Below are 27,923 nucleotides of genomic sequence, written 5' to 3'. Positions count from 1 at the left end.
TTGAAGGAGACTAGGGTGAGAGAGAGTGGGAGATATGAGTGCTTAAATAGAATGAGGGTTAAAGCTGTGGAAATGGGCTTGGGATTGGGGAATAATTACGAAAGTGCACCTTGACTTCCTTTAGAATGATGTTTGAACACGAACGGTTGAAAGGGAAACAGGGACAGATGCTGGAAAAAAGGCTCTGATTTTGTCGGTTTACTCACTAAATTGCTCTTTTGACTGACTGACTGGGTATAGTCTCAAAGGGATTTTCTGTAACCGTTGAAAAGTTTGAAAGTTTTGTGGGCATGTGGTTGTGTATGCCTTTGATCATTGATGTTGTACTTATTTACATATATGAAAGACTTCATGGTTTGGTCGCTTTTTTGAAAAAGGTTTTCCAATCTCTCCGACCCAATTATGAAGATAAAAATTGGAATGCAGAACATTGTGAATAAGAATTTATGTTTGGCAAAAGCAAAACCCCATTTTTAGATAGTTTAGGAGGTAATTTATCAGATACCTAGTGGTGATAGTAAATAGCTATAGCATGCACTTTAGAGAGACACTACATAGGTGATAGTGGCAACAATCATGGTAGTTAGGAGTACTAAAATTTCATATATATTTTTTCTAACATGAATCGAGTTCAAGCAAATTATTAAGATAAATTACATGTTCAAATTTATTTATTTTTTAATCAAACAAACTCAAGTTATTGATGAATTACTTAATTAAATTATTTTTCTTATATAAAGTAAACATCACAATTTATATTTATTTTTTACCTCTTCATAAATCTATACTTAAAAATTAATAACTAAACTATATGATAAGTTATATTAATTAATTAGGCAGAATGATTCTCAATTTATGAATTTATAAATCTTATTGACCATAGCTCTAGTGATAAAGAAAGAGTTAGTACAATGATGTGGCAATGGAGACCGTGCATGCTATTGATATTAGTTAGTCAAAATAGTGATGTTAAAGTTACTACAAATTTATTTAATATGTGTAGAGAATTAACACGAAATTTCCAAACCTGTGAGAAACAAAATAGAGAAAAAACACACGTCAAAAAGAATAATCATACGTACAAAACAGTATTTACGTGGTTTGGCAATTTGCCTTCGTCCACGAAATTGCAGGGATTTCACTATTATCAGGGAAAAATACAAAGCGTGACAATACAGTTTTTTTTTTTTTCTCTCTCAAAAATTACAACCGAAAACCCTAATCACCAAAAAAACAGTTTCTACATCCTACGCACAGAATTCACAATGGGCTACAAAACGGGCCAAAATTTTTTCTGGGGGTAGCTTGGGCCTATCAGCCCAAGCCTTTGCTCTATGGACTAAATCTCAGAAAATCTCCCATTAAAAAACCACACAACATTATTTCGGGTCGAGTCGTCATCCAAATCAAACACAACTAGCTCCACAAAGCCCAAAAATATGCTGTGAAGTATTTCCAATTATGTTCATGTGTAAGCTTTTTATGGTATTAATAAAAACTTGAGCATTTTCCTAGTAAAAAATTATATCTAAGGCCAGATTCATTAGAACATTAAACATAGCCTAAATAAACTAAATTCAAGCTTATATAGCTTCAACAAACTAATTAAGCTTGAATCTCTCTCCCTTGTAATTATAATTGGTTTGGGTTTAAATCGACCTTAATTATTAACCTTCTCTTGTGAGGGCACACAATATCCTTTTCTTCTCCCTAACTTCTTCAGACAGGTAAGTATGACACATACCTGACCACTCTTGTTTTTTTTTTTTTTTTTTTTTTTTGGCAATCAATAGGACATCATCTTCTTTTGTTTTTTTTGTTTTTTGTTTTCTTTTTTCTTTTTTCTCTACAGCTTCTATTTTCAGGCTTAGTTGGAATTTCTGTAATCATTAAAGAATCTACTAATGTGTTGACATTAGTTGTTTATTATATTTTGTCAGACATAATTATAACATATATAGTAAGTCAGATTATTCTTCGAACTCTCTTTTGTAAACTCTATCCATACTAGACCAGAGAAATTTGAAATTGGTCTCAGAGTGTAAATTCATAGAAAAGGTGAGGATAAATTGATAGAGAAAGAGACGAGCTTCCCTGCATGTAAAAGCAATAATATTCTTGAGCTCCTTTTGTTTGAACGCTTTATATTATTATCTTGGATTCTCATTAGCAGTAGAGAGAGAAAGGAATAGAAAAATAAATAAATAAATAAATAAATAAAACTTTTAGACATATAATTAAAGAGAGTGCGTACAAGCACATAGAAGGAGCTACAACAGAGGCAAAGAGAATTGAGAAGAACAGTGGGATTATAAAGCAATGAGAGAGAGAGTGCAATGCCGAGGAATGAAAAGAAAAAGTCGGTGGTCTTTACATTACATACACCGATGCTCGTGCGCAAATTCTTTCCCTTTTGGGACCCAAAGTCTCTTTCTCGAAGGAATATACAGTGTATGGTCTTTGTCAGACCCGGCATGCTGTGCTTATCTCCATTTTCTAGGGTTTTACACTCCCAACAGTCCACCCTCACCCTCTCTCACACGCACAGCCTTTCCCCACTTCATCTTTTTGGCCATTTTAAAATCCTACTTCACCTTTTGGTATATTATATATATATATATATATCAATTCATCAGTACTAGTGTGTTTAGTAGGTGAAACAATAACCAATGCAACTGTAATATATACAAAGTAGAAAAAGGAATGAAATAGAAACAAAGAAACCTTTTGGTAGTATTTACTATTTAGAAAGAGTCAGTCAGTATTCACTTGTGACTTGTCCATAATTCTTTTTTAATTTTCCATGGAACACTACCTTTTGGTATTATATATATACGGTTCTCAATAACCAAAGGAACTAAGGAAGTGGCCACTACATTCTAGACCAAATAAAATTAACAAACCATTTGGGATTTGTAAATCAAGTTAGGCAATTACTTAGGCGGGTAGCACTATATAGAGAGATTCTGTGGGGTTAGGCAACTGGTTTTTAGAGACTTCTTTATTCCCACTCTATATTCCCACCAAAATTAAATAAAAATAAAAAGACAAAATTTTCATCTAAATCGGATTAAATCCATAATCTAAAGGTTCAAAAACTACCAATGTGTGTTAAATCATAGAAATTATTTAATTATTAAATATATTTTACAAGACTATTAACTAAGTCAAATGACTGAGATTACCATCAATAATATTTTTGAATGGTTATACGATAAGTTGGACTTACTTTCCTCCAAAAGTTTTCCCTAAAAAGTCAACAATTTAAGACCAAGATATTAGTCCAAAAATATTTTGGCTCATACTTCAATGATAGTTGAGGCTGAAGTTTTACCCAATTTTTTCTCCAAAAAAAAAAAAAAAAAGTTATACCCAATCTACTTTATCCATGACCAATTTAATTGACACTCACTTGGGACGAAGGAGTTTTGCAATTTTTGACATTTTTGACCGTGGGAATATTTTTGTGGAAAAGAATGACGAATTACATTTGGCATATTTTATTGTAGATATTAATATTATAATTTTTGTTATTGCTCTTTGTGTGAAAATTTTAATTTGATTAGGTTTTTTCTCCGACAAATTAACTGAATGGGCCTCATCAAGATCTTGTTTGCCCGAGCACCAACAACATAAGCTGAAAAATGGCCAACAAATCAATTTTAAAGGCCAAATTATAGCAAATCAAACTTGAAAAATCTAGCATATTTCAATTCCCTATTAATAATTTAGATTCCTTTTATTTTGATGTTTTCCTCAATTTCAAACTTTTGAGGTGACTAGAAAACTTGTTCAAACCGTAAACATAAAGAACTTTTGAGGTGACTAGAAAACTTGGCCAAACCGAAATCATTTTATGTTGACTAGCAAAAATTCTAAAACTGCGTAAAGAGAATAGAACTCCCCCTCTCTCTTGCAGACCCACCACCCCCCCTTCCCATTCTCTCTTTAAAGAATAAATTCCATGAAACATACAAAACAACAAATAATTTGGAATGTTCAAAATGTCAAAATTACCCTCAAAATTATCAAAATACCTCAAAAAGTTTCATAATAACATAGAAATCTACAATATAATAGAGATATCCTTAGATTTTTCAAAATCACCAAAAAAAAAAACCCTTAGAATCTTTAAAATGATCTAAATACTTCTAAAACCTTCAAAAAGACCAAAATACCCATTTAAAACCTTCAAAATGACAAAAATAATCAAAGCACTCTCAAAACCTCCAAAATAACCCCCCTAGAAAAACAACCGGAATATTTTCAAAAGCTCCAAAATGATAAACCCCCTCCCCCCAAAGAAAAAAAAAATTCTAAAGTGATCGTGATACCACGAACTCTAGGAATCGCCCACAAGCTTTTAAAACTCAGGAAAAAAACAACTTCAATTGTTCTTTTTGAGGTTTCAAATGTTTTTTATTAGGCATGTGAATGTGTAATTAGGTATATGGATGGATTAGGTCCCTTTTTCCCCTTTAAACTCTAAAAGAATTTCTTTATTTATTCAAAACAAAAAACTTTAAAAATCAGTTAATAGTAGGTTTTGCTTTTTGATTAAGTTTAGTAGATAGTTTTATTCATTCTTTTAGGTTTTTTTAACTCTTATTTTGATTATGTTTATTAGTGTAATTATCAATGATTTTTATTTTGATTGCGCATATTTTTTTAGGTTGATTTTAGTTGTTCTGTATTAAGATTTTAAAGAAATGAACTAAAGTTGTTATTAATAACCATTACTGTAGGAAATTTTGTGATTTTTTAATGAGTTAAACTCGAAAAGCAAACAATTTTCAACTGAAAAAATTATGCTAAAATAAATGGAGTCTCAATCAAAATGAGCCGAACACTAGTGGATATTATTATTTTCTATGCAATAATCACTCATTTTATAATTTGCCATAGCCAGATTCTACCAGTAGTGTTTTGATTTGTTTAGCTGGCTTTGAGCAACCTAATCTCTTAGCAAAAAAAAAAAAAAAAAAAAAAAACTAACACAATTTCCAGCATGGGCCTAAATTATTCAAAGTAACCCAGCTCTTTGAATAATTTGTCTTTCTTCAACATTTTCTGAAGAAAAGAAAAGGAAAAATTAAAATAATTTTAAGCAGTATAACTATCTCCCGCCAGTAATCATCTAGATATCAAAATATATTTTTGATAGGTAGATAATTAGTGAGAGCAGAGAAGCGTGCTTCAAACCACAAATATGAGAGACAATACAAAAGATGTTATCAGAGTTTGCACTATTACTTGAACACCCTCTAATATCAAAGTATTAATATAGACAAATCTATACTTTATCAGACATCATTGTTTATGCTCTTCCAACAGTTAAATGGCAAGGCAAACTCATCAGCAACTTGTCTAATTACCTTCTGTCATCCACTTCTTCTGCGCATGTAAGTAGATTTGTATTCTAGCTAGAGTCCATTTTAGTATATTATGATCAATTATTGTTCACGTTTTGGGGCTTTTTGACATAAATATATATAGCATGATCAACTGCTGATTCAGTTCATATGATAATATTGAAAAGTTAAGGGATGCCAATATGCTGTAAAGAGCAGAATTAGGTTTAGTGCTTTCATTTGTACATATACTAATTAATGCAGCACTTTTCATTCTGTACCTTTTATATATAATCTTAATTTGTATTTAAATTTTTAATTAAATACCTTATAAACCCCTTAATAAACTGAGGTATGCATGACGTTGACCCGACCATTTCCCTTAAATAAGGATCTCTTTCTCTTTTGAAATTCGTAGGGCTTAATGTTCTTAGTTAGTGGTCCAGTTCATTCACTTAGCCAAAACTTTAATAATTCTTTGATTAATTAAGGGCCATTAATAGGAAAGATGGTAAGCAATTGCTTTGTATTTGTTTTCCCCTACTTTTGAAAAAGAATAAAATTCCAATATGCACTATGATCTATAAATGTCGGGCGCAAGGGTCCACTAAGATTGCAACTAACATGGGTTATTGGATCATGGATTCATGAGCTAAATTTGAGCATCATATGGCATAAATTAATGTTACAGATTGTGAGGATTCATATTCTCCAAACTCTTCTAATTAAAGGTACTAAAATATGGTCAATCTCTTCGGTTTGCACGTGAAACCCATCAAAGGCCGTTCTCACTGGGTCATTAATTAAATTAAGTCGGTAAGAAATCCAAAAGTATGAAGAAAAAATAATAATAACAAATATATACTACAATTTAAGAGAAAAGAGAAATGATATGTCTACAATATTTTTACAACAAATTTTAAGTGGCAAGTTATTACTAGTTGTTATTGTTAGGTTAAAAAAGTAATCCTATTGCTAAATTCAAATTTGAACCGATAACAACTAACCACCTGTAATTTGTTGTAAAAATGTTGTGGATGTAGCAATTCTCAAAAGGAAATGATGTTGAAAAAGACTTGCATTAATTTAAACACTTTGAATGATTCCATATGAAACATTTTACTGTAGTTGTAGAGTATAATAATTAATTAGTAATGGTGTACGTGGGAGTTTATAAAAGAAGAGAGATGCTACATCCACAACATTTTCACAACAAATTATAGGTCGTTAGTTGTTATTGGTTCAAATTTGAACCTAATACTAAGATTACTTTTTTGTCCCAACAATAACAACCAATAACAACCTACTACTTAGGATTTGTTGTAAAAGTGTTGTAAAAATATTGTGGACATCATTTCTCATAAAAGAATGTTGGTGAAAAGAAGAAATATAAAATTTGCTATTATATATGTCGTTTACATTTAATATGTTTTCTATGATAATGGAGATAAATGTGATATTTGACTTTTATATTTCATTAAAAGAATGATTGAATGAGTGTTTATCTTACTTTTGAGAAATATTTATGAAATAATGGAACTGAATGAGCATTACTTTCTAATTCTTTACCACTAAACTTGCAAATGGGAGAATTAATGAGATATTTCTTAAAAATTAATTTTAATCCATCATATTCTATTACAAAGATTATAGAATTTTTCCTCCTCCTATACAAGTTGTGAGTGAGTGATCACTTGTAAAAAAAAAAAGTTGAATGTGTTTAAGAAGATAAATCACCACTGCACACCTTTGGTGCAATGGTCACTCCATAAGTATAAATGTTTGTGAAGTGTTAAGGGTAAGGGTCGGAATTCAAGTCTCCAAGAGAAAACTTCACATACATATACACTTAGATTAAATTAGAGTAGAATTTATATCTTATATAAAAAAAAGAAAAAAAAAAAAAAGAAAGATAAATAAGATAATCAAAGAGGTTTAGACACTGACATTTCTAAAAAATTTAAAAAAAAAAAAAATGTTAGTGAGCTGAGGCTGAGTCACAGGGCTCTACAGATCAGCCCGGATTATTAATTGTCATTGTCATCTTGGGCCCCTAGTTGAATTGGGGGACAAGTATCCAACCAAATAACTTGGAAATTCACATGCAATTTGAAGAAAGGTGGTCCATTTATAAGAAAGGTGGTCCATATTTTCTAAGCTTTAAAGCCCTAAAGTCAGGGGTGTTGCACGTGTGCAACTCACGTGCTATGTGAGATTTTGCACCAACTAAGGGCTTAGCTTTGGTTTAGGTGCTTAAAGATTTTGGGATTTGGGAATTGTGGACCATTAACAATTATTGCAGTCAAAATAAATGTAGAGACTAGAGACTGAGGTCTACTTTTATAAAGCTATCTATATAGGCCATGGTGATGTATTGGATGAGGTTCTAATATAAAACTTGCCCAGCCCAAGGGTAGCCCACTTTCCTTCTGGGTTAAGCCTAGTTTCTTCTTACCCATAATCCAATCTCAATTTCAAGTATACCCTTTTCTCGCTTGAACAAGGCAACGAGCATTTCTTCACGCTCATATTAAAAATAAATAAAAAATAAATAATTTTATTTTTTTTGATAGATCAATAATTGGAAAGAGTGAGATTTGAATCTTAAATATCTCCGTCTGAAATACTAAAGGGACTAATTAGTTAAGCTAGGAAACTCTTAGAAAAGAAAAAGAAAAAAATGGAAGGCATTTCTTAAAACACATGGCCAGACTTCTATGGTCCATTTGCTTGGGCAGTTGGGCTTAAAACATAGTTTATTTTACGTACAGCTTAAAAAAAAAAAAAAAGTACTTTTAACTAATTATATATCAAGAAAAATAGACAAATTAAAATAAATTCAACCAAACAAACAAAAAAAATACTAGGAATGTCAAATTTAAAGTATAGGGGTGATAGGACCAGGAACCCATATCTATATATATATTGGGCTAGGGGCCCAATCCGAGGACGTTAGACAATCCAAGGACATGTAAACACTTTTATAAGGATTCGTATTAGTAATTAAAGAAGTGAAATCCAATTAAAGTCATCCAGAAGGGTGGTCCGAGGAAGAATTCTTCCTTAGTCGAGCAAAGTCGAGGTCAGAGGGTGTGGTCTGCCATCAAGAGTAACGTTCTAAATCATTCCATAGATGGGGATAAGTATCAGGAAGGAACAGGACAGAGGAAAGCCATGAAATATCTCAAGCGAAAGCTACCACCGCATTAATGCTCTGCAGCTAACTCTCTAGCCACATTAATAAAAAAGTGATACCTGAATAGTAGCTTTTAGCCTTACAACTACTCTCCAGAGACTTCAAGAAGGTGCTGACGTGACAGGGATTAGTACCAACACTCTAATATACACATGGAAGGCAGATATGAAGGCAGAGGGATAGTATAAAATAGGAAGAGGGCAATGAGAGAATGAGATTAAGAAATGAAGGGAAAAACATTGTAACAATCAAGAATTGAACTTGTAATCTAATTTGAGAGAAATATATCAGAACTGATCCTTTGGACTGTGCCGATGACGATTTTATTTAGAATAAACTAGTCTATCTTCATTTTCTTGTCATCTGAATTCACTTTACTTGTTGTCTGATTCATTTAAGCCCAATTTTCCAACCCACTATCTATAAATTCATTGTATTGGGCCGAAGTTCATTTATCCTTTGAGCTAGGGACTCAAATTGCGTCCTTACATAAAGAATGAGTTTGTTAGGAGAGAAAGAAAGCATAAAAGAATTCTATATTTTTAATTTTTTATATGTATTTGTATTTCAATGAAATCCTTAAAAGAGGTTATTATCACAAGTTAAATTAAAACATATTAGGAAAGTATGATAGAGTAATACCAAAAAAAAAAATTAATAAATAAATAATAAAAGAGATAGAATCAAGGCTTGTCAATCAAGCTAATTAATTTAAGCCTAGTAGATTATGATATTTTAGAATATTCTAGTTGTAGGTGCACAATTTGGAGCCCAAACCCCTATTTTGTAAGTCTTGGTCCAAAGAGTCCAACACAATGAATTTTTTGTAGAGTATGGATCAAAGAATTAGATTTTAGTAAGTTAAACGGGGTATTGCATAGAATAAAGTAATACATGAACAAGAACAAAAGTCATTATATTGAAAGATCACACGATCTGATAGAGCTAAACACTTAGTTTGTATATACGAATCAATGCAGTGGGGTTCCTTTGCATGCTACAGTTCTCTCTCCTCCTCTTTTCGTCCCTCTCTTATGGGGGCTTTTACACATTATATAGGCCTTTTCCTATCATCTAGACTTTACACTTGTCGATCATCCAAACTTCCACTTGAGCATCTATCCCATCAGACACATCTTTCAGTTCTTTGTGAGTTGTAGTAGCCAAGGTAGTACTGTTCAGGGGTCTTCTCCACATTAATGCAGTCAGGAAAGTAGCTGTAGTGCATTCAATGTGGCGGTGGTAGCTTTTGCTTAGATATTTTGTGTTTCCTTCCTTTTCACGTATTTAGGGGATGGGCTTTAGTGCCTAAGATGTCCTTTCACTCCGAATTTTCAGTGTCCGAGGAGAAATTCCTCCTCGGACTTGTTTTCTTTGTTTCCAGTGATGTTTAACATGGGTTGCTTAAGCCACGTTAACTCCTCGGATGGGCTGGTGTCCTCGGACGGGTCCAAGGCCCAACCTATTACTTTGGGCCATAGTCCCTACAATAGCCCCTCAAAACTCCGGTTTTTATCTCCCTCCGAGGAGAAAAGCGGGGTTTTGACTTTTCAAGGGATAAGATCAATTAGTTTCCAGTTCGCACATGCAGGGGCAGTTGCTTCTGATGCGTTACGATTTACGAGGCGCGGCTTATTACTCCAGGCGGCTTTATGTCTCCCTCATCTAATGGCGAGGCGCAAATCTAACGGCTGACATTCTTTCTAGAATTCTGAGCGGGAATGGCCTTCCCTTCTCTCTCTTGCTATATAAGGTCTTGAAGAAGCTCTTTTTGCTTTTCTTTTATACCAATGCTCCAGTTTGCCAGAGAATTCCAATGCCCAGTCCTTCATTAACGTTCCAGGCTTTCAAATTTCCGTGATTACTTTAGTGAGAAATTTTTCCTTGAGGAAATTTCTAAGAGTTTCAAAGATTGTCATAAGGATACTCGTAAGTTCTACTTCCTCTTTGTAGCCTCAATTTTCACCTCGGCCCTCGATTTTCACCTCAGCCTTCCTTCTCGGCCCACCGGTTTGACTAGATGGGGAGATTCAAGTATCTAGTAGATACTCCAGCCGCCATGGAGGCCTTTAGGGAAAAATATCGCATCCCACAGGGCGTGGTTTTGGAGTATTGTCCTTCGGAATGAGTGCTAACTGATAGGGAAGTGGGTCAAGTCGTCATTCCCACGATCGCTTTTATAGAAGGAGGAATGGCACTTTCCATGCGTAGGATTACCCGGGACTACTTGTTTAACCATAGGTTGACACCACATCAGTGCGCTCCCAACATGTTTAGGGTTTTAGGCAGCATAAATGTCCTGAACGAGCAGATAGGTCTAGGCTTTACATGGCATGACGTAGTTCACATGTACGAATGCCACCACCTTGACAAGGTGGGATACTATCTTAAATCTCAGTCCGAGATCGTTAGGCTAATCTCCTGTCTTCCTAAATCCAATAAGGGTATGAAAGATGACTTCCTTATTGCCTCAAGAGAGTGGGGCGATGGTCTTCATTGTCCAACTCGGGCAAGAGATCCAGGTGCGGTGCCTTTAGGATCAATCATCTGGGAAGGGGGGTTCAGCCCTTTAGTTTTATTTTCTTTTGGTCGAAGATTCAAAATTTTTGTAACCTAACTAAAATTTTCTTTTCGGCTATTTTGCAGATAGATCTCACGTCGCTCCTCGGCTCAGCCACGTGAACGTTCAGGCCTTGAACTACCTTTTGAGGTCAGAGATCTACGTCAACGAGGATGGAAAATTACGAGCGGCTCATCTGGTTTTGGGTTATGAACCCTTGTCCCGCACTTTCCAAAACATCGGCCAATCCATAAGAGCCGGTAGTCCAAGGTTGGCTAGGATCGACGTGTCAAAGCCAAGGTTTTTAGCTCGAGATGATCTCAGGTAGGTTGTTTTGCCTGCTATTCAGAATCCTCAGCCAATTGCACAACCACTTCCACAAGACAGTCCTGAAGCTGCAACGGCTGTTGAAGAAGAGGCTGAATCATCTCGTCTTTCTCTTGAGGAGGAGATAGACGAGTTTTATTTTAAGGAAGATATCCCAAAAGCTCCTATAATCGAGCTTTCAGACCCTGAGGGAGAACCGGATAGGAATTTCGTGGTCGGCGTTCCTCTAGTTATTGCCTGCTCGGACGATTCTTCAGACGAAGAGGTGGACAAAATGACCTCCAACAAAGGGAAGAGTTTGCAAGAGCTGATGGCTTCCCGAGGCAAAGGGCAATCATCAAAGGTGCCCTCCAAGTCCCAGACCCTTATCCTTCCTCCCGTTGCTCCACAACTCCCGTCCAATCTCGGTTTAAAAGTTAATCCCGACCTGAAGAAGAAAAGGTTGGCTGAATCCCTTGAGGAAGGCGAGGTGGGTCCTCGCTAGGGAGGTAAACAGCAAAAAATGACTTGGGAGCACAGGGACAGAAGGGCTTCATCTATAGAAAGCCGAGAAGAGATGGAGCGGGCTAAAGTGCGTGCTACCCCGCGTACTTGGAGCCCGAAACTCGAAGTGGACGGAGCCGCCATTCCCTATACTGCTTCGGTTCGAGAGTACAACAGGGGCCGAGTAGGGTATATAGTTGAAGCCCTAGAGCAACCCATGCTCCTTCCTAGGGACATGGAGGCTTATAGGTGATTTTCACAGCCTGAGCTCTTCCTATCCCCAAAGAGAGATCATGCGATGGTAAGGCAATTCATCTTCTCCTCGGTAAGATCATTAGATCCTATCATGTTTTAACACATCATTTTGTCATTTCTTGGACAGATTACTCAGCAAGTGTTTGTAGCCGAGGAGTATTGCCGCAACAATCGCAAGTTAGCTGACGTCAAGGCTCTTTCTCGTGCCAAGGTGGAGAAGGCTTTAGGAACCCTTAAGCAAGAGCATTACGAGCAATCTGAGAAGCTGAAAGAGGCTGAGAAAGGCCGCAAAAGCGCTAAGGCTGGCTTGAAGAACGCTGAAAGTCAAGCAGAAGACCAATGCCAAAAACTGTACGTGATTGAGACCAACCTCGCCACTAAAAAGAAAACCGTGTTGGATCTCAAGGCCGCGTTGCAGAAAGCCAAGGAGAAGGCTCGACTTGCCAAGGAAGAGGCTCAGCTAGTCAGGGAAGCAGCTAAGGCTGAAAAAAGGGCTTCTTATCAGCTTGGGGCGGAGGAGACTGAAGCTAGACTTTCCAAGGAGCTACCAGAGGTATGTAGGGATTACTGCTGTATTTCATAGGCTCATGCTCTTAATGCTGCAGGGATCCCTACAGACTCGGCCTTGAGATTGCCTGAGAAGGTCTTTTTCCCTTCAGAGATCCGGAAGATCCCTACTGATGCCACTGAAGCTTCCAAGCAGGCTACGCTTGTTCCTGATGCCATCCCCCTAGCTGAAATTGCTGGGGGTTTTGGTCAGGTAGCCGTCCAAGGCGAGGATGTGGAAGAAGAGAAATGCAAAGGCAAAGGTAAGGGAAAGAAAACCTCTTCAAAGGCTAAGGATCTTGCTAATGAAGCAGTCACCGAGGATCACGGGGCAGATCTCCAAGTTAAGGACGTTCCACCTCCTCAATCAGAGCAAAAAGAGGATCCTCCTGCTGAGGCTTAGCTCCTAGGGTTTCTATTATTATTACTGTATATATATATATATTTTTTTTTTCGTACAGAAGTTGTACTGCATTTTGTTCTTTTGCAGGGACTTCCTATTGTATTATTTTTGGCTTATTAATATAGAATGCTCTTTCTTTCATTTTTTTTTTTTTTAATCTTTATGATTGATGTTGATGGAATTCTGTTATGTTGTTCCGAGTTAATGCTACTGTTTCTTTAGTTGATGTTTGCAACAACCCTACTGATATAAATAAATGAGAAGGGGCAAGACCGTGCAATAAACTTAGAACAATAGATGCTATTATACAAGACTGTGAACATACCTTAGAATTACACAGAAGTTCTGAGTTATTAATTTCCCCTAAGTCTGTGGTCTGAGGAGTCATGCAAGACTTAGGTTCTGTTTAAAACTTGGATAGATGCCATAAATTATTAATTTCCCCTAAGTCTGTGGTCCGAGGAGCCATGCAGAACTTAGGTTCTATTTAAAACTTGGATAGATGTCATAAGTTGTTAATTTCCCCTAAGTCTGTGGTTCGAGGAGCCATGCAGGACTTAGATTCTGTTTAAAACTTGTTTAGATGCCATAAGTTGTTAATTTCCCCTAAGTCTGTGGTCTGAGGAGCCATGCAGGACTTAAGTTCTGTTTAAAACTTAGATAGATGCCATAAGTTGTTAATTTCCCCTAAATCTGTGGTCCGAGGAGCCATGTAGGACTTAGGTTCTGTTTAAAACTTGTATAGATGGAAGTGAGTCGACAAATGCGCGATAATCACAGGATGCAACACAGGCATAGCTGTTTTCATTAATAATAATATCTTTTCAAATTGTTTACATTCCATGGGCGAGGTACAGTTTCTCGTCTAGATCTTCCAGATAATAAGCACCTATTCCTGCCACTGAGGAGATGCGAAATGGTCATTCCCAGCTGGGTCCCAGCTTACCCCAGGAAGGATTCTTGGTGCTGTCAAAAATTCTTCTCATCACGAGGTCGCCTGGTCCTAGTGGCCTTAGTTTTACATTAGTATCGTACCCTTGCTTCAGCTTTTGGTGGTAATAGGCCAATTGGATCATTGCCCTTTCTCTTTTCTCCTCGGCTAAATCTAGACTCCTCCCTAGCAATTCGTCATTATTCCTTGGGGTAAAAGTGTTGGATCTCAACGTTGGGAAGCTAATTTCTAGGGGAAGCACAGCTTCGGCCCCATAAGTCATTGAAAAAGGGGTTTCTCCCGTTAATCGTCGCGGTGTGGTTCGGTAGGCCCATAAGACGTGTGGTAGTTCTTCCACCCACCTTCCTTTTGCATCATCCAGTCTCTTCTTCAACCCATTCACTATGACCTTATTCACAACTTTGGCTTGCCCGTTTCCTTGGGGATAGGCTGGAGTGGAATACCGATTGGTGATTCCAAAGTCGCCGCAGTATTTCCTGAAGGTTTTACTATCAAATTGAAGGTCGTTGTCAGAGATGAGGGTGAGAGGAGTTCCGAAGCGCGTAATGATGTTTTTCCAAATGAACTTCTTTGCATCCACATCCCTGATATTGGCTAATGGCTCGGCCTCTACCCATTTGGTGAAATAATCCGTGCCGACTATTAAGTATCGCTTGTTCCCTACTGCTTTCGGGAAAGGGCCGATAATATCCAGATCCTACTGAGCGAACGGCCAAGGACTGGAGAGGGGGTTAAGGACTCCCCCCGGCTGGTGGATATTTGAGGCAAATCGCTGGCATTGATCACACTTCTTTGCATATTCTTGGGCCTCTCTTTGCATGTTCGGCCACCAATATCCCTAGGTGAGTGCTCTGTGTGCTAGCAATCTCCCTCCCATGTGATTCCCACAAATTCCCTCATGCAGTTCTTCAAGCAACGATTCTCATGCCTCTGGGTGTACGCATAGTAAGTATGGCCCAGAGTAGGAGTGCTTGTATAGCTTGTGGTCTTCTGACAACTAGAACCGAGGAGCATTCCTCCGTATCCTTTCAGCCTCTAATTTCTCTTCGGGTAATATATCATCTTTGAGGAAGTTCACTATGGGATCCATCCAACTCGGATTGCTTCTGACCTGATGGATTCGAACTGTATCCTCTGTGGTTGTACTTATCTTTCATAAATCCTCAACAAGGATCATCCGAGGTTGATCCTACGCAGAAGACATGGCAAGCGTGGCCAACGAATCCGCATGTGTATTCCCACTTCTAGAGACATGCGTCAAACTAAAAAAATTCAAATTCTGATTGCAGGAGCTTGACTCGACCGAGATATTCCTGCATTCTTGCATCTCTAGCTTCCAACTCGCCCCTCACCTGGCCTACTACTAGTCTAGAGTCCGAGAATGCTTCTATCGCCTTTCCACCTATTTTTTGCACCATGACCATTCCTTGCAACAAAGTCTCATACTCGGCCTCACTGTTTGTAACCGAGAACCCAAGTCTTAATGATTTTTCAATGGTAATATTCTCGGGTGATATTAGAACTAGCCCTACCCCGGATCCTTTTTGGTTTGCCGCGTCATCCACATAGACCTTCCATAGCGAGGCTCCTTGTGCAGAGATTGTTCCAACCGATTTTCCATCCATGTTCTCTTTCTCGGTTACTCCTTCTACAGCGGGTTCAGCGAATTCAGCGACTAGGTCCGCAATGACTTGGCCCTTGATGGAGGTTCTAGGCATATATTTAATATCAAAAGCCCCTAGAAGCGTACTCCACATGGCGATTCTTCCTGTGTAATCGGCGCTTCGGAGCACCGATCAGAGGGGGAACTGAGTCAGGACAATGACCGTGTGTGCCTGAAAGTAGTGGGATAGTTTTCATGTGGCATGCACTACTCCAAGAATTGCCTTTTCCAGTGGTAAATAGTGCATTTCAGCACTATGTAACGATTTACTTATGTAATATACCGGTTGCTGTATCCCATTATCAATTCGTATTAGTACCAAGCTTACAGCGTGAGAGGCTACTGCTATGTATGCGAACAAAACCTCGTCGGCCTCAGGGCTAGACATGATGGGTGGCCGTGACAGGTATTCTTTAAGTTGCTGGAAGGCTAGAACACAGTCCTCGGACCATTCAAATTCTTTCCACTTATTCATCAAGAGATAGAAAGGTCGGCATCGGTCCGTAGATCGGGAGATGAATCGATTTAATGCAGCGATCATTCCAGTGAGTCTTTGTACTTCTCTTGGATTCCGAGGAGCTTGTAGGCTATTAATTGCTTTAATTTGGTCCGAGCTTACCTCTATTCCTCTGTGAGTTACCATATAGCCCAGAAATTTCCCAGATTCGACCCCAAATGAACACTTAGAAGCATTGAGGCGCAGTTTGTGCTCCCTTAAGATACCAAAAATGACTTCAAGGTCTTTCACATGCTTGGACACCACTTTATTTTTTACCACCATATCGTCTATGTAGACTTCAATAACCTTGCCTAGTTATGGTTCGAATATTCTGGTCATCATCCTTTGGTAGGTTGACCCTGTATTCTTTAAACCGAAAGGCATCACCTTATAGTGGTAATTTTCGACAGGTGTCATGAACGCCGTTTTCTCCTAATCTTCTAGAGCTAGTGGTATCTGATGATAACCTTGGAATGCATCCAGGAAGCTCATTCGGGGGTGGCCTACAGTCGCATCTACCAATCGGTCTATTCGAGGCAACGGGAACGGGTCCTTCGGGCACGCCTTGTTTAAGTCTATGAAGTCTACGCAGACTCGCCATTTCCCTTTCTTTTTTACCACCACCGTATTTGCCAACCATTTGGGGTAAAAAATCTCTTTAATAGTCCCTGCCTTTTTCAGCTTCATCACTTCATCCCTAACAGCATCGACATATTCTTTCGACGGGCGCCAGGGTGGCTGTTTCTTTGGAATAGAGGATGGGTTAACATTCAGGTAGTGACAAATGAGACTAGGGTCAACTCCTGGGGCATCGTAGGCGTCCCATGCAAACACATCAACGTTCCTCCTCAGAAACCCTACCAGTTCCTCTTTTTCTTGAAGAGGTAATTCTGAGCCGACTTGGAAGAATCTTTTTGGATTATTGTCAACGGCAACCCTTTCTAAACTTTCACATTTTATCTCCTCGGCTAGTTCGCGGACTTGTGCTGCTGAGGTGGTTGATTGCTATAAACTCTTCACAAGAGCTGAGGACTCGACCTTGGACCGAAATGAGATGGCGGCTACCATGCATTGCCTAGACATGACCTGATCTCCACGAATTTCTTCCACTCAGCCCCCTGACGAGTATTTTACCTTCTGGTGAAGCGTAGAAGACACGGCTCCCAAAGCATGGAGCCAAAATCTGGCTACTATGGCCGTGTAGGGTGAATAGGCATTGACCACAATAAAATCCACCTCCACCACCTCTGATCCAGTCTGTATGGGTAATCTGATCTGCCCTTTTGGTACGACAGTCTTCCCTTCGAAACTTATAAGAGGAGAGTTATAAGACGTCAAGTCCTCAAGCCTTAAGTTCAGCCCCTTGTACAAATCAAGGTACATTATTTCCACTGCACTACTCGGATCTACTAGTACCCTCTTCACGACGAAACCTCCAATCCTCAATGTAACCACTAAAGCATCGTCGTGAGGTTGGATAGTTCCTCCCTTATCCTCGTCCGAGAACCCCAATATTAATGAGTTTTCCTTTTTAGATCTTTTGGACTCCCTCTCACCATCCTCAGCGGGGAGCCGAGCCACGGACAGCACCCTAGAAGGAAAAGAGCCGGTTCTTCCTGGGGCAGCGAGGATGACGCGTATCATCCCTGTGGGAGGTCTCAAAGATACATCTTTCCGAGGCTCTTGTACTGCTTGGCCCAGATGATTGCTAGAGGGGTGTAAAAGATGACGTAACTTTCCTTCTCGGATCAATTGATCCAAGTGATTCCATAGATTCCTGCAATCCTCAGTGGTATGCCCATGGTCTTGATGATAATGACAATACAGGTTCTGGTTACGTTTCGAGGGGTCTTCGGCCATTTTACTCGGCCATTTGAAGAAAGACTTATTCTTGACCCTCTCTAGAACTTGTTGCACCGGCTCTCTGAATATGGCATTAACCGTTTGCATGTTGGTCTATCCAGCCTATCTCGAAAAATCCCTCCTCAGCTGGTTACTATTACATCATTCCGACCTGTAATCATTTCCTTTTGGGGGGGATGATCTTCTCCTTTCCTTTCCCTTGTAGCTGGTCATCTTCCACCCTTTTGTATTTGTCAATCCTGTCCATCAATTAGCGAACGCTGGTGACGGGTTTACCATTTAGAGATTTCCTTAAGCCGTGCTCGGTGGGGAGACCACTTTTGAACATGCTGATGGCAACGTCTACGTGGCTTTTGTCCATCTCGTTATACATCTCCCAATATCTGTCAGAATACGCCTTTAAGGTTTCCCCCTCATGCATAGACAGAGATAATAACGAACTTAAGGGTCGTGGGACTCTGCTGTTTATAATAAAGCGAGAGCAAAAAGCCTGAGTGAGCTGTCTATAGGAATCTATGGAGTTCGTCTTCAAGCTGTTGAACTATCTCATCGCCACTGGTCCCAGGCTGGATGGAAAAACTTTGCACATCAGAGCCTCATTTTAGGAATGGATAGCCATTCTCTGGTTAAATTGGCTCACGTGCTCCACGGGGTCTGCTCGGCCGTTATAGATGGCGAACGTAGGTTGGTTGAAACGTCGAGACAATTTAGCCCCCTCTATTCTGTGCGCGAAGGGTGATTTGGATATCTGATCCAGTGCCTTGTTCATGGCATCATTACCCAAACCCTTACCAGATAGGCTCTTACATCTCCGTTCAGGGCGTGACTCCTTCTCGTAAGAAAAGGTTTCACTTGGGGGAGCTCTTGACCTCTGTCTGTAACTGACATCCTCCTCCTCGTTAGAGGATGTATCTGAGCTGGAATGGGACTGCCTTTGCTGTGCACGGACAACTTCCTTTTCAGGTCGTCTATCTCTCGCTGCATGGCCTAATAGTTGTTTCACCTTTGGGATATGCGACTACCTACTTGAGAGTGACTCTGGCTTGTCTGAGTAGTATGTACGCTTCCCTCTCGGTTTCTTCCATTGCCAAGGTTTAGCCCTGGGTCAGGAGCAATAAGTTCTGTCTGTTAAGGGTCAGGTTGGCGTGGATTCTCTTGGTGTAGACCTGATCCTGCCATGTTTAACCGTTGTACTTACTAACATTCAAGTTTTTCCCACAGACGGTGCCAATTGTAGGTGCACAATTTGGAACCCAAACCCCTATTTTGTAAGTCTTGGTCCAAAGAGTCCAACACAATGAATTTTTTGTAGAGTATGGATCAAAGAATAAGGTTTTAGTAAGTTAAACAGGGTATTGCATGGAATAAAGTAATACATGAACAAGAACGAAAGCCATTATATTGAAAGATCACACGATCTGATAGAGCTAAACACTTAGTTTGTATATACGAATCAATGTAGTGGGGTTCCTTTACATTCTACAGTTCTCTCTCCTCCTCTTTTCGTCCCTCTCTTATGGGGGCTTTTACACATTATATAGGCCTTTTCCTATCATCTGAGTTTTACACTTGTCGATCATCCAAACCTCCACTTGAACATCTGTCCCATCAGACACCTCTTTCAATTCTTTGTGAGTTGCGGTAACCAAGGTAGCACTGTTCAAGGGTCTTCTCCACATTAATGCGGCCAGGAAAGTAGCTGTAGTGCATTCAATGTGGCGGTGGCAGTTTTTGCTTAGATATTTTGTGTTTCCTTCCTTTTCACGTATTTAGGGGATGGGCTTTAGTGCCTGGGATGTCCTTTCGCTCCAGATTTTCAGTGTCCGAGGAGAAATTCCTCCTCAGACCTGTTTTCTTTGTTTCCAGTGATGTTTAACATGGGTTGCTTAAGCCACGTTAACTCCTCAGATGGGCTGGTGTCCTCGAACGGGTCTAAGGCCCAACCTGTTAGTTTGGGCCATAGTCCCCACACTAGTGATATTAATTTTAATATGCCTCCTCAAACTCACGGTACTCTAGCTAGCTAGAGACCAACTTGAGTTTAGCAACAAAAGTACAAAAACAAATTGGAGGATGAGACTTAGTATATATGATAGTCAGTTGATTAATTAGTAAAAGTAACAGGATAGAGATCAGTAGAGACAGAACATTCACTAATATCACTATGATTACACATAAAATGATAATTAATCAAATCTTGATATGTGTGGTATGCTAAATTGCTAATGTTTACGTCATTATGGACAATATAAATAGTACTATGGTTATCACAAAAGATAGGAGAGGTAGCATGCTAAGGCCTATAGCAACCAACATATCTAGAAAAGCTCAAAGATAGTGCTAGCAATTGTGCATGGCACTTAACCTCAAAACTATAACGAGCTACACAATAGATTAACTCTTACTACACCGCACCAAGATTTGTCACCTAGGAAATTTCTCCAGTCCTCATATTATCAATTAAATTGAAAATAAAGTCCAGGGACGGAACAACCCTTGGACTAGAGTTTTTTTTTTTTTTTTTTTTTTTTTTAAATATTATTATATATATACTAATTTTAGCAATTTTGTTCTATAAATTAAAGTTACATTTTATTTCCCGTTAACAATATTATTGATTCTGTACGTTTTTAAACCCCTTAAAACAAAAGTTGTTTAACCTTGTTATTTAGCCAAGTGATTACTTGGATAAATTATTTAGATCTAGGTTAACACATTCAAATCATAATATGCAAGTAATGCGGAAATATAAAGAACACACGATAGGATAACCCAGGAAAACCAAACCGGTAAAAAACTTGGGGAGGATTTAACATAACTATCCTCAAGGTAAAACAGATCCATTATGAAAAAAATTGAAGTTTGTACAATAAGACTTAGACTATTAGCATCCTATTGCTATCTCGATTAGAAAACTTACTATCATGACCACTTGACAACTCTGAGTCCACGAACTACTTTCCTTGATCCACTGCAACCACAAGTACTCCCACTTGTGACTTTGAGACTCCACTCAAAAGTTTCAGATCTTCTTTAAGTTCTTTATGCAACAATTAAACGATCACCAAGTTTTTGACTTGAATTTTAATCTTGATAACCCTAAGTGTGTATGAAGGGATTCAACGTAGCTAAGGTTATCTTGATTTTAATAACCTCTAGATCTCATAAGGGATTCAACATACAGCACATCAAAGACATCTAAAACGTAGCTAGGGTTTTTCCTTTTATACTTGAAGCAAAACATAAAACCCTACACATCAAACAAGCTTGGATTGAGTTCGAAATTCTGTAGAAAAATTAATCTGCACAAGGTTCGATTGATCGAGTCTAATTTTCGATCGATCAAGCCTTGCAAATTTAGATCAATAAATCCTGCAATCACTCGATTCCAACTTTTATAAATAAACACTCTTTGAGCAAGCCTAAACCTAGACTCTATGTTTTGATCATGGTTTGCCAACATAATACATAATGAAGTTCTAGTACATTTAGTTCATAAAGCCTTAGAACCTAACAGATTCTTTTAAGAGTAATGCTATACTCACAAACTTTTTTATAACATTTTTACAAGCTATTTTGGTAGTAAATTCTTATTATTTTGCATATGGGCAAACCACTCACAATGTTTTTTTACTTACTAGTAACAACTTATCACATCAGTAATTTATTTATAATAAAAAAAAAAAAAAAAAAAAAAAAAAAAAAACTTGTAGCTCTAGCATTTTCCTCATTTTAGTGACCATAAAAAAAATTTATAAATCTAAAATCTAAAACAAAATATACAAGCCCAAAAAAAAAAAAAAAAAGCTCAACAACAAAAAGTAAAACTCAATTAACTCAATTAATTTTATCCAAAATAAATAACCTTTAAAAAAATTCTAAACAAAAATAATTTTGTTCTTACTCACCAAAAAAAAAAAAAAAAAAAAACTCTGTAGTTAAGTAGCAGAATCAAGGGTTAAAATTGTTGCATATAACCAATAGTAAAACCGCCCTTTTAACTCAAATTTCTGACTCCGTCTCTAAAACAAACAAATAAGCAAAACATCAAGAGCTTGTTGCACAATTAACGTTATTGTTCAATTTTCTTCCATACTGATCTCTCCTCATATTATTATTATTTTCTTTCAATTTTTGGGTGTCATAGATCTGGGCTTCATCCTTGAAGCCCACTATACTGATAAACTTAGACATATGTTCCAAAAATATATCACGGAGTTGTACTCATTCATGAATTTTGCCACCAAAGATACCTAGCTATAATGATTCTAAAAAAAAAAAAGATACCTAGCTATAATAAACTTCATTAATAAGTAAATGTATAAATAAATGGACAGTTGAGCTTTTTGGTTTAAATACATTGTTTGATTCTCCTAACAAGAAAAAGAATTTCGGTTCAAATTCTCCTGATTTGTTTTAAAACACAAAACAAAAACAACTTATGCTTGCCCATCCTGTCCTTACAGTCCATCCCAGGGCTATCCCCAGTGAAACGCTGCTAAGGTCATTGAAAAAGAGAAAAAAGAAAGAAACTAGTGTTCATTATATTGACAGAGAAACAAATTGAGGAACTTATTGGATAGTTTTCAAATATGAATTAAAATTTACTTGGAACAGAAAGAATCTAGAATTTTTTGTGAACATGAACATTGTGCACAATTTTTATTCTGGCAGCTGATTTTAAAATACAATCAAATGGTAGACTTCAAATAAGCTCAGATACCCTCGTTCTTATTACAAAGATATGCTTACAAACTAGAGCCCTCTCTATATATATAACAGTCATTCTCTTCACATCGTCTAGAAACAAGGTTTTGTATACAGTGAAAGAAGTAGAAATTTACTATAATTTGGTATATGGAAAATGAAAGCTACACCAACAGGGTAACACGGATAAGGGACGAAGAAGTTTATGGGGTGTTTAATATTAGTGTTTAAATAACAATTTTTAGTATTTAAACACGAAAACACGTATCCTCACAACATTTTTTAACCAATACATTAAAAGAGGTGTTTATCATGTCATACGTTGACAACATACTGCTGTATACGTACTTTGACATTGCACATAGCAAAGTTGGGTATATGACAAACCAAAGAGGCACACGAATTATTGGCTCAATTATTAAGCACCGTACGGTCAACAATGTCCCTGGTGATTGCTGGAATACAACTCGAACTCCTTGCAATCCCACTCTTCTTTTGACCTCCCTTATATGCAGCAGGACTCACAGACTTAGCCCTAGTTCTTGAACTTTTCTTCAAAATCTCTTTGAAGGCCTCAGCTTGGTACAAAACAGGATGAGTCCTATCAATTCTATTGAACCTTACACAAGCACTCATGTGTTCATTCAAAGCCTCTTCTCTTTTCCCTCCATTCTTCTCCATCTCTTCACTCACAGCCTCAGCACACAGCCCACAAATTAACTTCCCTGAAAACTTTTCACGCACGCCATTGATGTACTCACGGGTGCACTCTTCGGACATTTCACAGCACTCGCACTTGGCCTCTTCAACCTCGGATATTGGTGGGAGGTCGTGTTTTTCAATGACGTCGACAATGTCAGTGTCTTCTTTGCTTAGCTCGAATGAGATATCTGATATTGTTCTTCGGAGACTTTCCATTGAAAGCGTTGATGGCCTATTAGAGTAGAAACCAATGGGGTTTTCTCTGTTTGGCGCCATGAGGTGAAGGACTTAGCAAATGGTGAAAATTAACGCAATATGAAGACTATTGGAAAAGCTAGTGTTGTCTCTTGAAGAATGCAAGAGGAAGAGTGAATGTGGAAAGTAAGTTAGAGGTGGGATATTCAGTGTTCTTTGGAATAAGTTCAGAAATTTTTGAGGTCTCTCTTGTGGGGAGCAGTGTACATATGTTCTAATTTATATAGTCTGCTGGATCTAGGATCAGATGTATGTGGACTATAAACGAATTTTCCCCAGCAAACAGCAATTAATGAATGTGTGAGAGAGAGAATCCTGAATAACGTAGATTTTTCTTGATGAGACATCAAAAAAATAATGGCCTCTAATTTCACTGCTTTCTTTTATCTATTATTAAGCCAATACACAACTATATAACATGTGAGGGTTTGTTTTATTTATTTATCAGTAATACTTGTTGCACATAAGTTATTACGCACAATTTTACACATATTTAATTTTTTAATTGAAATTGTGACTTGAAATCACAATTTTCAAATTCAAAATTGTAAATTTAAATCATGGTTTTAGTTCAAAATAGGGTGTGTTTTGAAATAAAATAAATTAAAAAAATGTAGCCTTAGCTCAGTATCAAAAACAATCTTTTGGTGGAGTAACTTTTATGAATGCGGGTAAAGGGGAAGATACTAAAAACTTTGTCCATTTACATGAAGGTCCTTACATCATTACATGCATGTCTAGTCCTTACTTGAGCTAGCTTCTCTTCTTTTGCTGGAAAGTGAAAGACATGAGAAAATTATAGAAAATGACTGAATGCTTCTCCAATCCATTCAAGCAAAGACAACAAATTTACAAATTAATGGCTATGTCGTTAAACAGCAGAGCAGATTGATCTAAAAAGCTCCAAATTCACGAGAAACGTGACCAACCATGCATGTGACAGAGAGAGAGCTGTACTTACCATGATCAGAAGGATGATTATTAAAAAAAGGTTTTAGATTCACAGGTATCATGAAGTGGAAAAGAAAAAGTGATTCCGCTCTTCCAGGGCTAGCTTTGCTGTGGGCGTAGAGAGGAAAACCGGATTCTATTTCTGTCTGCAGACTTGGAGAGTAGAGAAAACTTGAACAAGAAGGCTTTTAAGTATGTGGATTTTGTTAAATGAAAACGCTACACCACTTGCAACTAGCAATGTAAAGTGATCCTTGATCAACTTGCAGTTCATATATATACCCTGTCTGTTTTGGGTAAAAATACAATTTATTTGAAAAATGGAGTCACCAAATAATTGAGTCCAATGGATTACACCAGAAAGGGAAATCAAGATGACTTTTCCTTTTATAAAAATATTAGTCACTCAACCATGCAACGTACTGAAAGTTCAAAAATAATATGTATGATACAGATTTTATTAATAAATTTATAAAAAGAAATGTAGATTACAATCTTAAAATAATGCTTCTCCTGCATTAAAAATATGTATAATTTTATTCATAATGTGTAGATCCTTCACAACCATACAATCTACACATCGTAAAACAGATGATGCATATATTTGATACATAAAATAATTATTAAAACTTAAAATGAAAGTCAATAAAAAGACAAAATGTTTCCTCTTATGTTAAATAAATATAAACATAAACATAGATATATACATTATTTTATTTTTTATAAAAGAAATATAACATGAACAAAGAAAAGAAAAAAGTTTGGCTCCAAACTAATTTGGAGCTATCTTGCTTCAACTCATGATGGGCAATTGAAGAAACTATCTATATGTAATTTTAGTTACATAATTTTTTGAATGAATTATATAATTGGTTTAAAAAATATACATCAATAATCTTGTAAATTGCTACTTAATAGATTGGAAAAGATAGCTCCAAAGTTTGGAGCCAAACTTTATTCATAGAAAATTAAATTAAAATTTTTCTATAGAAAGCTTGATAGATCATTTCATATAATCCGCATGAATATATATATATATATATATATAGAATTTTAGTTTGTTTTGCTAATTATTCATCATTAAATAGTCCAAATCTAAATAGTTAATCGTCCTTAATTAAAATTTTCATATATTAATTAATCTAGAATTGCAAGACCCAACGAAAAAAAATACAAATTGCAAAAAAAATACATTGAAGAAAATATTTTTTTACAAGATTTAAAATATGTTATTCTCTCAATGTATGTTTTATTTTTTAAAATATAAAATTTGATAATCATAATAATTAATTTAATATAAAAACAAAAAAAGACAATAGACATTTATAATGATTATGTTTGTATATGGAATTATATATTATATTTATTTCAATATATATATGTAAGGACACAATTCTCTGGCGGCCCAATAAGAATGTTGGGCTCGCGTACGAAAGATCCCTCACAATATGATTTGTAGAGAGTGGGCTTGAAAAGCTAGCCGTTGGTCAAGTGGCGTTGTCCGGTCATGGCTTTAGAGGAATCTACGTAGAAAAAGGGGATTGGGTATGAACATTTAAGCCCTAAGGCGTCGTACCCCGTGGGATGGAGCTCCTCGGAGTTGATCCGAGGACCTGTTGAGGTCTTCTCTCGGTTGCCCAACGACGAACTTTCTTCCATGAAGTCCGGTGTTCCTGAGATGTTTTCCCATGTAGTCTCTCTTTTTTCGGAGGTGGAAAAAAGGGCCCCCTTCAGATCTACTTACTTCCTTATTTTATACTAGCTTGCATTCATTGCCCTTCGTCCACGTGTAGGGTCAATCTTTACGAACATTGACATTTGTCCCATCAGTCCAATCCCGGAATTGTTGGGGATGGTTTGATAAAGCTGCAGAGTACGGCTCTGTCAGGCGTCGGGCCTTATCTAGAAGGGTAGTATGGATAACTTCCCCAAGATATTCTGGATTTCCTTACTAATTCGTCCCTATTCCAGTTTTGCCCCTTTATTCTGGTGGGATTATGGATCTGCCGAGGACTAAACTGTCCTCGGCTACTTCCCAAAAATTGTTTTGTGCTCTGCGTTGTAGAGCTTGGGCCACAGCTCTCCTCGGATTGGGCCTTCGGACGCTCTAAGGATAAATGGGCCTGGTCCACGAATTGTTGGGCCCCACAATATATATATATATATATTGAAATAAATATTATATCATTTAAAAATAAAATATGAATTGGCAAAAATCTTGAGGGATTAAATAAAAATTAAATTCAATTAAAAAATACATTCACTAGGTAAGTAATAGTATGGGACTATGGGCCAATATAGGTAGAAAGATTGCAGCCCAAAACTCGGAAGAGTATAAAATAACAGGAAACAACTTTTTACGGACTGTGCTGGTGGTGCAAGGTGTACAGAGCTATTATGTGAAAATAAGAAATTAGGAAAATGCGAGCGTCTAGCTTCCATAGCATAGTGGTAGTGCGTTCGCTTCGTAAGCGAAAGGTCGCGAGTTCGATCCTCGCTGGGAGCTGTATTTTAAAAGGGAGAGAGGATATAGCCATAGAATCAATCAAGTAAACAATGATAAAGATCAATTCCTAACTCGGAATTTTTCCTTGCTGGGAGCTATATGCCACTAGAATAGACCAATTCCTGAACCAGTTTGCCTTAAAATTTTTCAACAACCTCCTTAAGAATTAACGTCTTAAAAGATGATAGCCCTTTTTGACTTCAAACAATCCTGACTTAGAATGAGGCAGTATTAGTTTGTCTGCAAAGACTGTATTGACAAAGGAATACTTGAAATTTTCTTAGCTGTTTAAAAATCATATAACATCTAAAAAAGGGTTGTATCCCATTTAGTTGTTCTTGAATTTTTACAAGACATAATCCCCTTCCAACCCCAAGAATCGAAGACCTTTGAACAATCCTCAAACTGTTTGTACCACACAAAGTACTCAAAGTCAGAAAATGAGTCCTTATAATATTATCATGACCTCAGAAGAAGAAAAAAAAAAATACACATCTTCTTGTTGATTATGTAACATAACATACTAACTCTGGTGCCTTAAAACTAGACAGAGAATAGAGTTGACCTCCCTGCCTAAGAAAGAAACTTAAGCTTTTCTAACCCTGAAATATAGAACTAATTTTCTCAACTATGTTCTTGAATGACAGACTTTTTTCACTAGAAGTTTAAACCATTACCCAAGTACTTAGAAGGATACCCTGCTT

General features: G+C 37.2%; 1 protein-coding gene and 1 non-coding gene across 2 annotated transcripts; one reads left to right on the top strand and one right to left on the bottom strand.

The window, feature by feature from the left end:
• Nucleotides 1-22,771: 22,771 nt before the first annotated feature.
• LOC115972418 lies at nt 22,772-23,960 on the bottom strand. Its single transcript, XM_031092700.1, has one exon. It carries the CDS (start codon nt 23,781-23,783, stop codon nt 23,217-23,219), a length of 567 nt encoding a protein of 188 aa, XP_030948560.1. The 5' UTR covers nt 23,784-23,960; the 3' UTR covers nt 22,772-23,216.
• Nucleotides 23,961-27,147: 3,187 nt separating this feature from the next.
• Nucleotides 27,148-27,219, top strand: TRNAT-CGU. Its single transcript has one exon. It is a non-coding gene; the product is annotated as a tRNA-Thr (tRNA).
• The last annotated feature ends 704 nt before the right edge of the window (nt 27,220-27,923 follow it).

Source organism: Quercus lobata, chromosome 12 (genome assembly GCF_001633185.2).
Source record: "Quercus lobata isolate SW786 chromosome 12, ValleyOak3.0 Primary Assembly, whole genome shotgun sequence".
NCBI classification, from domain to species: domain Eukaryota; kingdom Viridiplantae; phylum Streptophyta; class Magnoliopsida; order Fagales; family Fagaceae; genus Quercus; species Quercus lobata.
This window is presented reverse-complemented; position numbering and strand designations above follow the sequence as displayed.

Coding starts and splice junctions, on each gene's coding strand:
- LOC115972418 (XM_031092700.1), bottom strand. CDS start 23,783: ATGGCGCCAAACAGAGAAAACCCCATTGGTTTCTACTCTAATAGGCCA.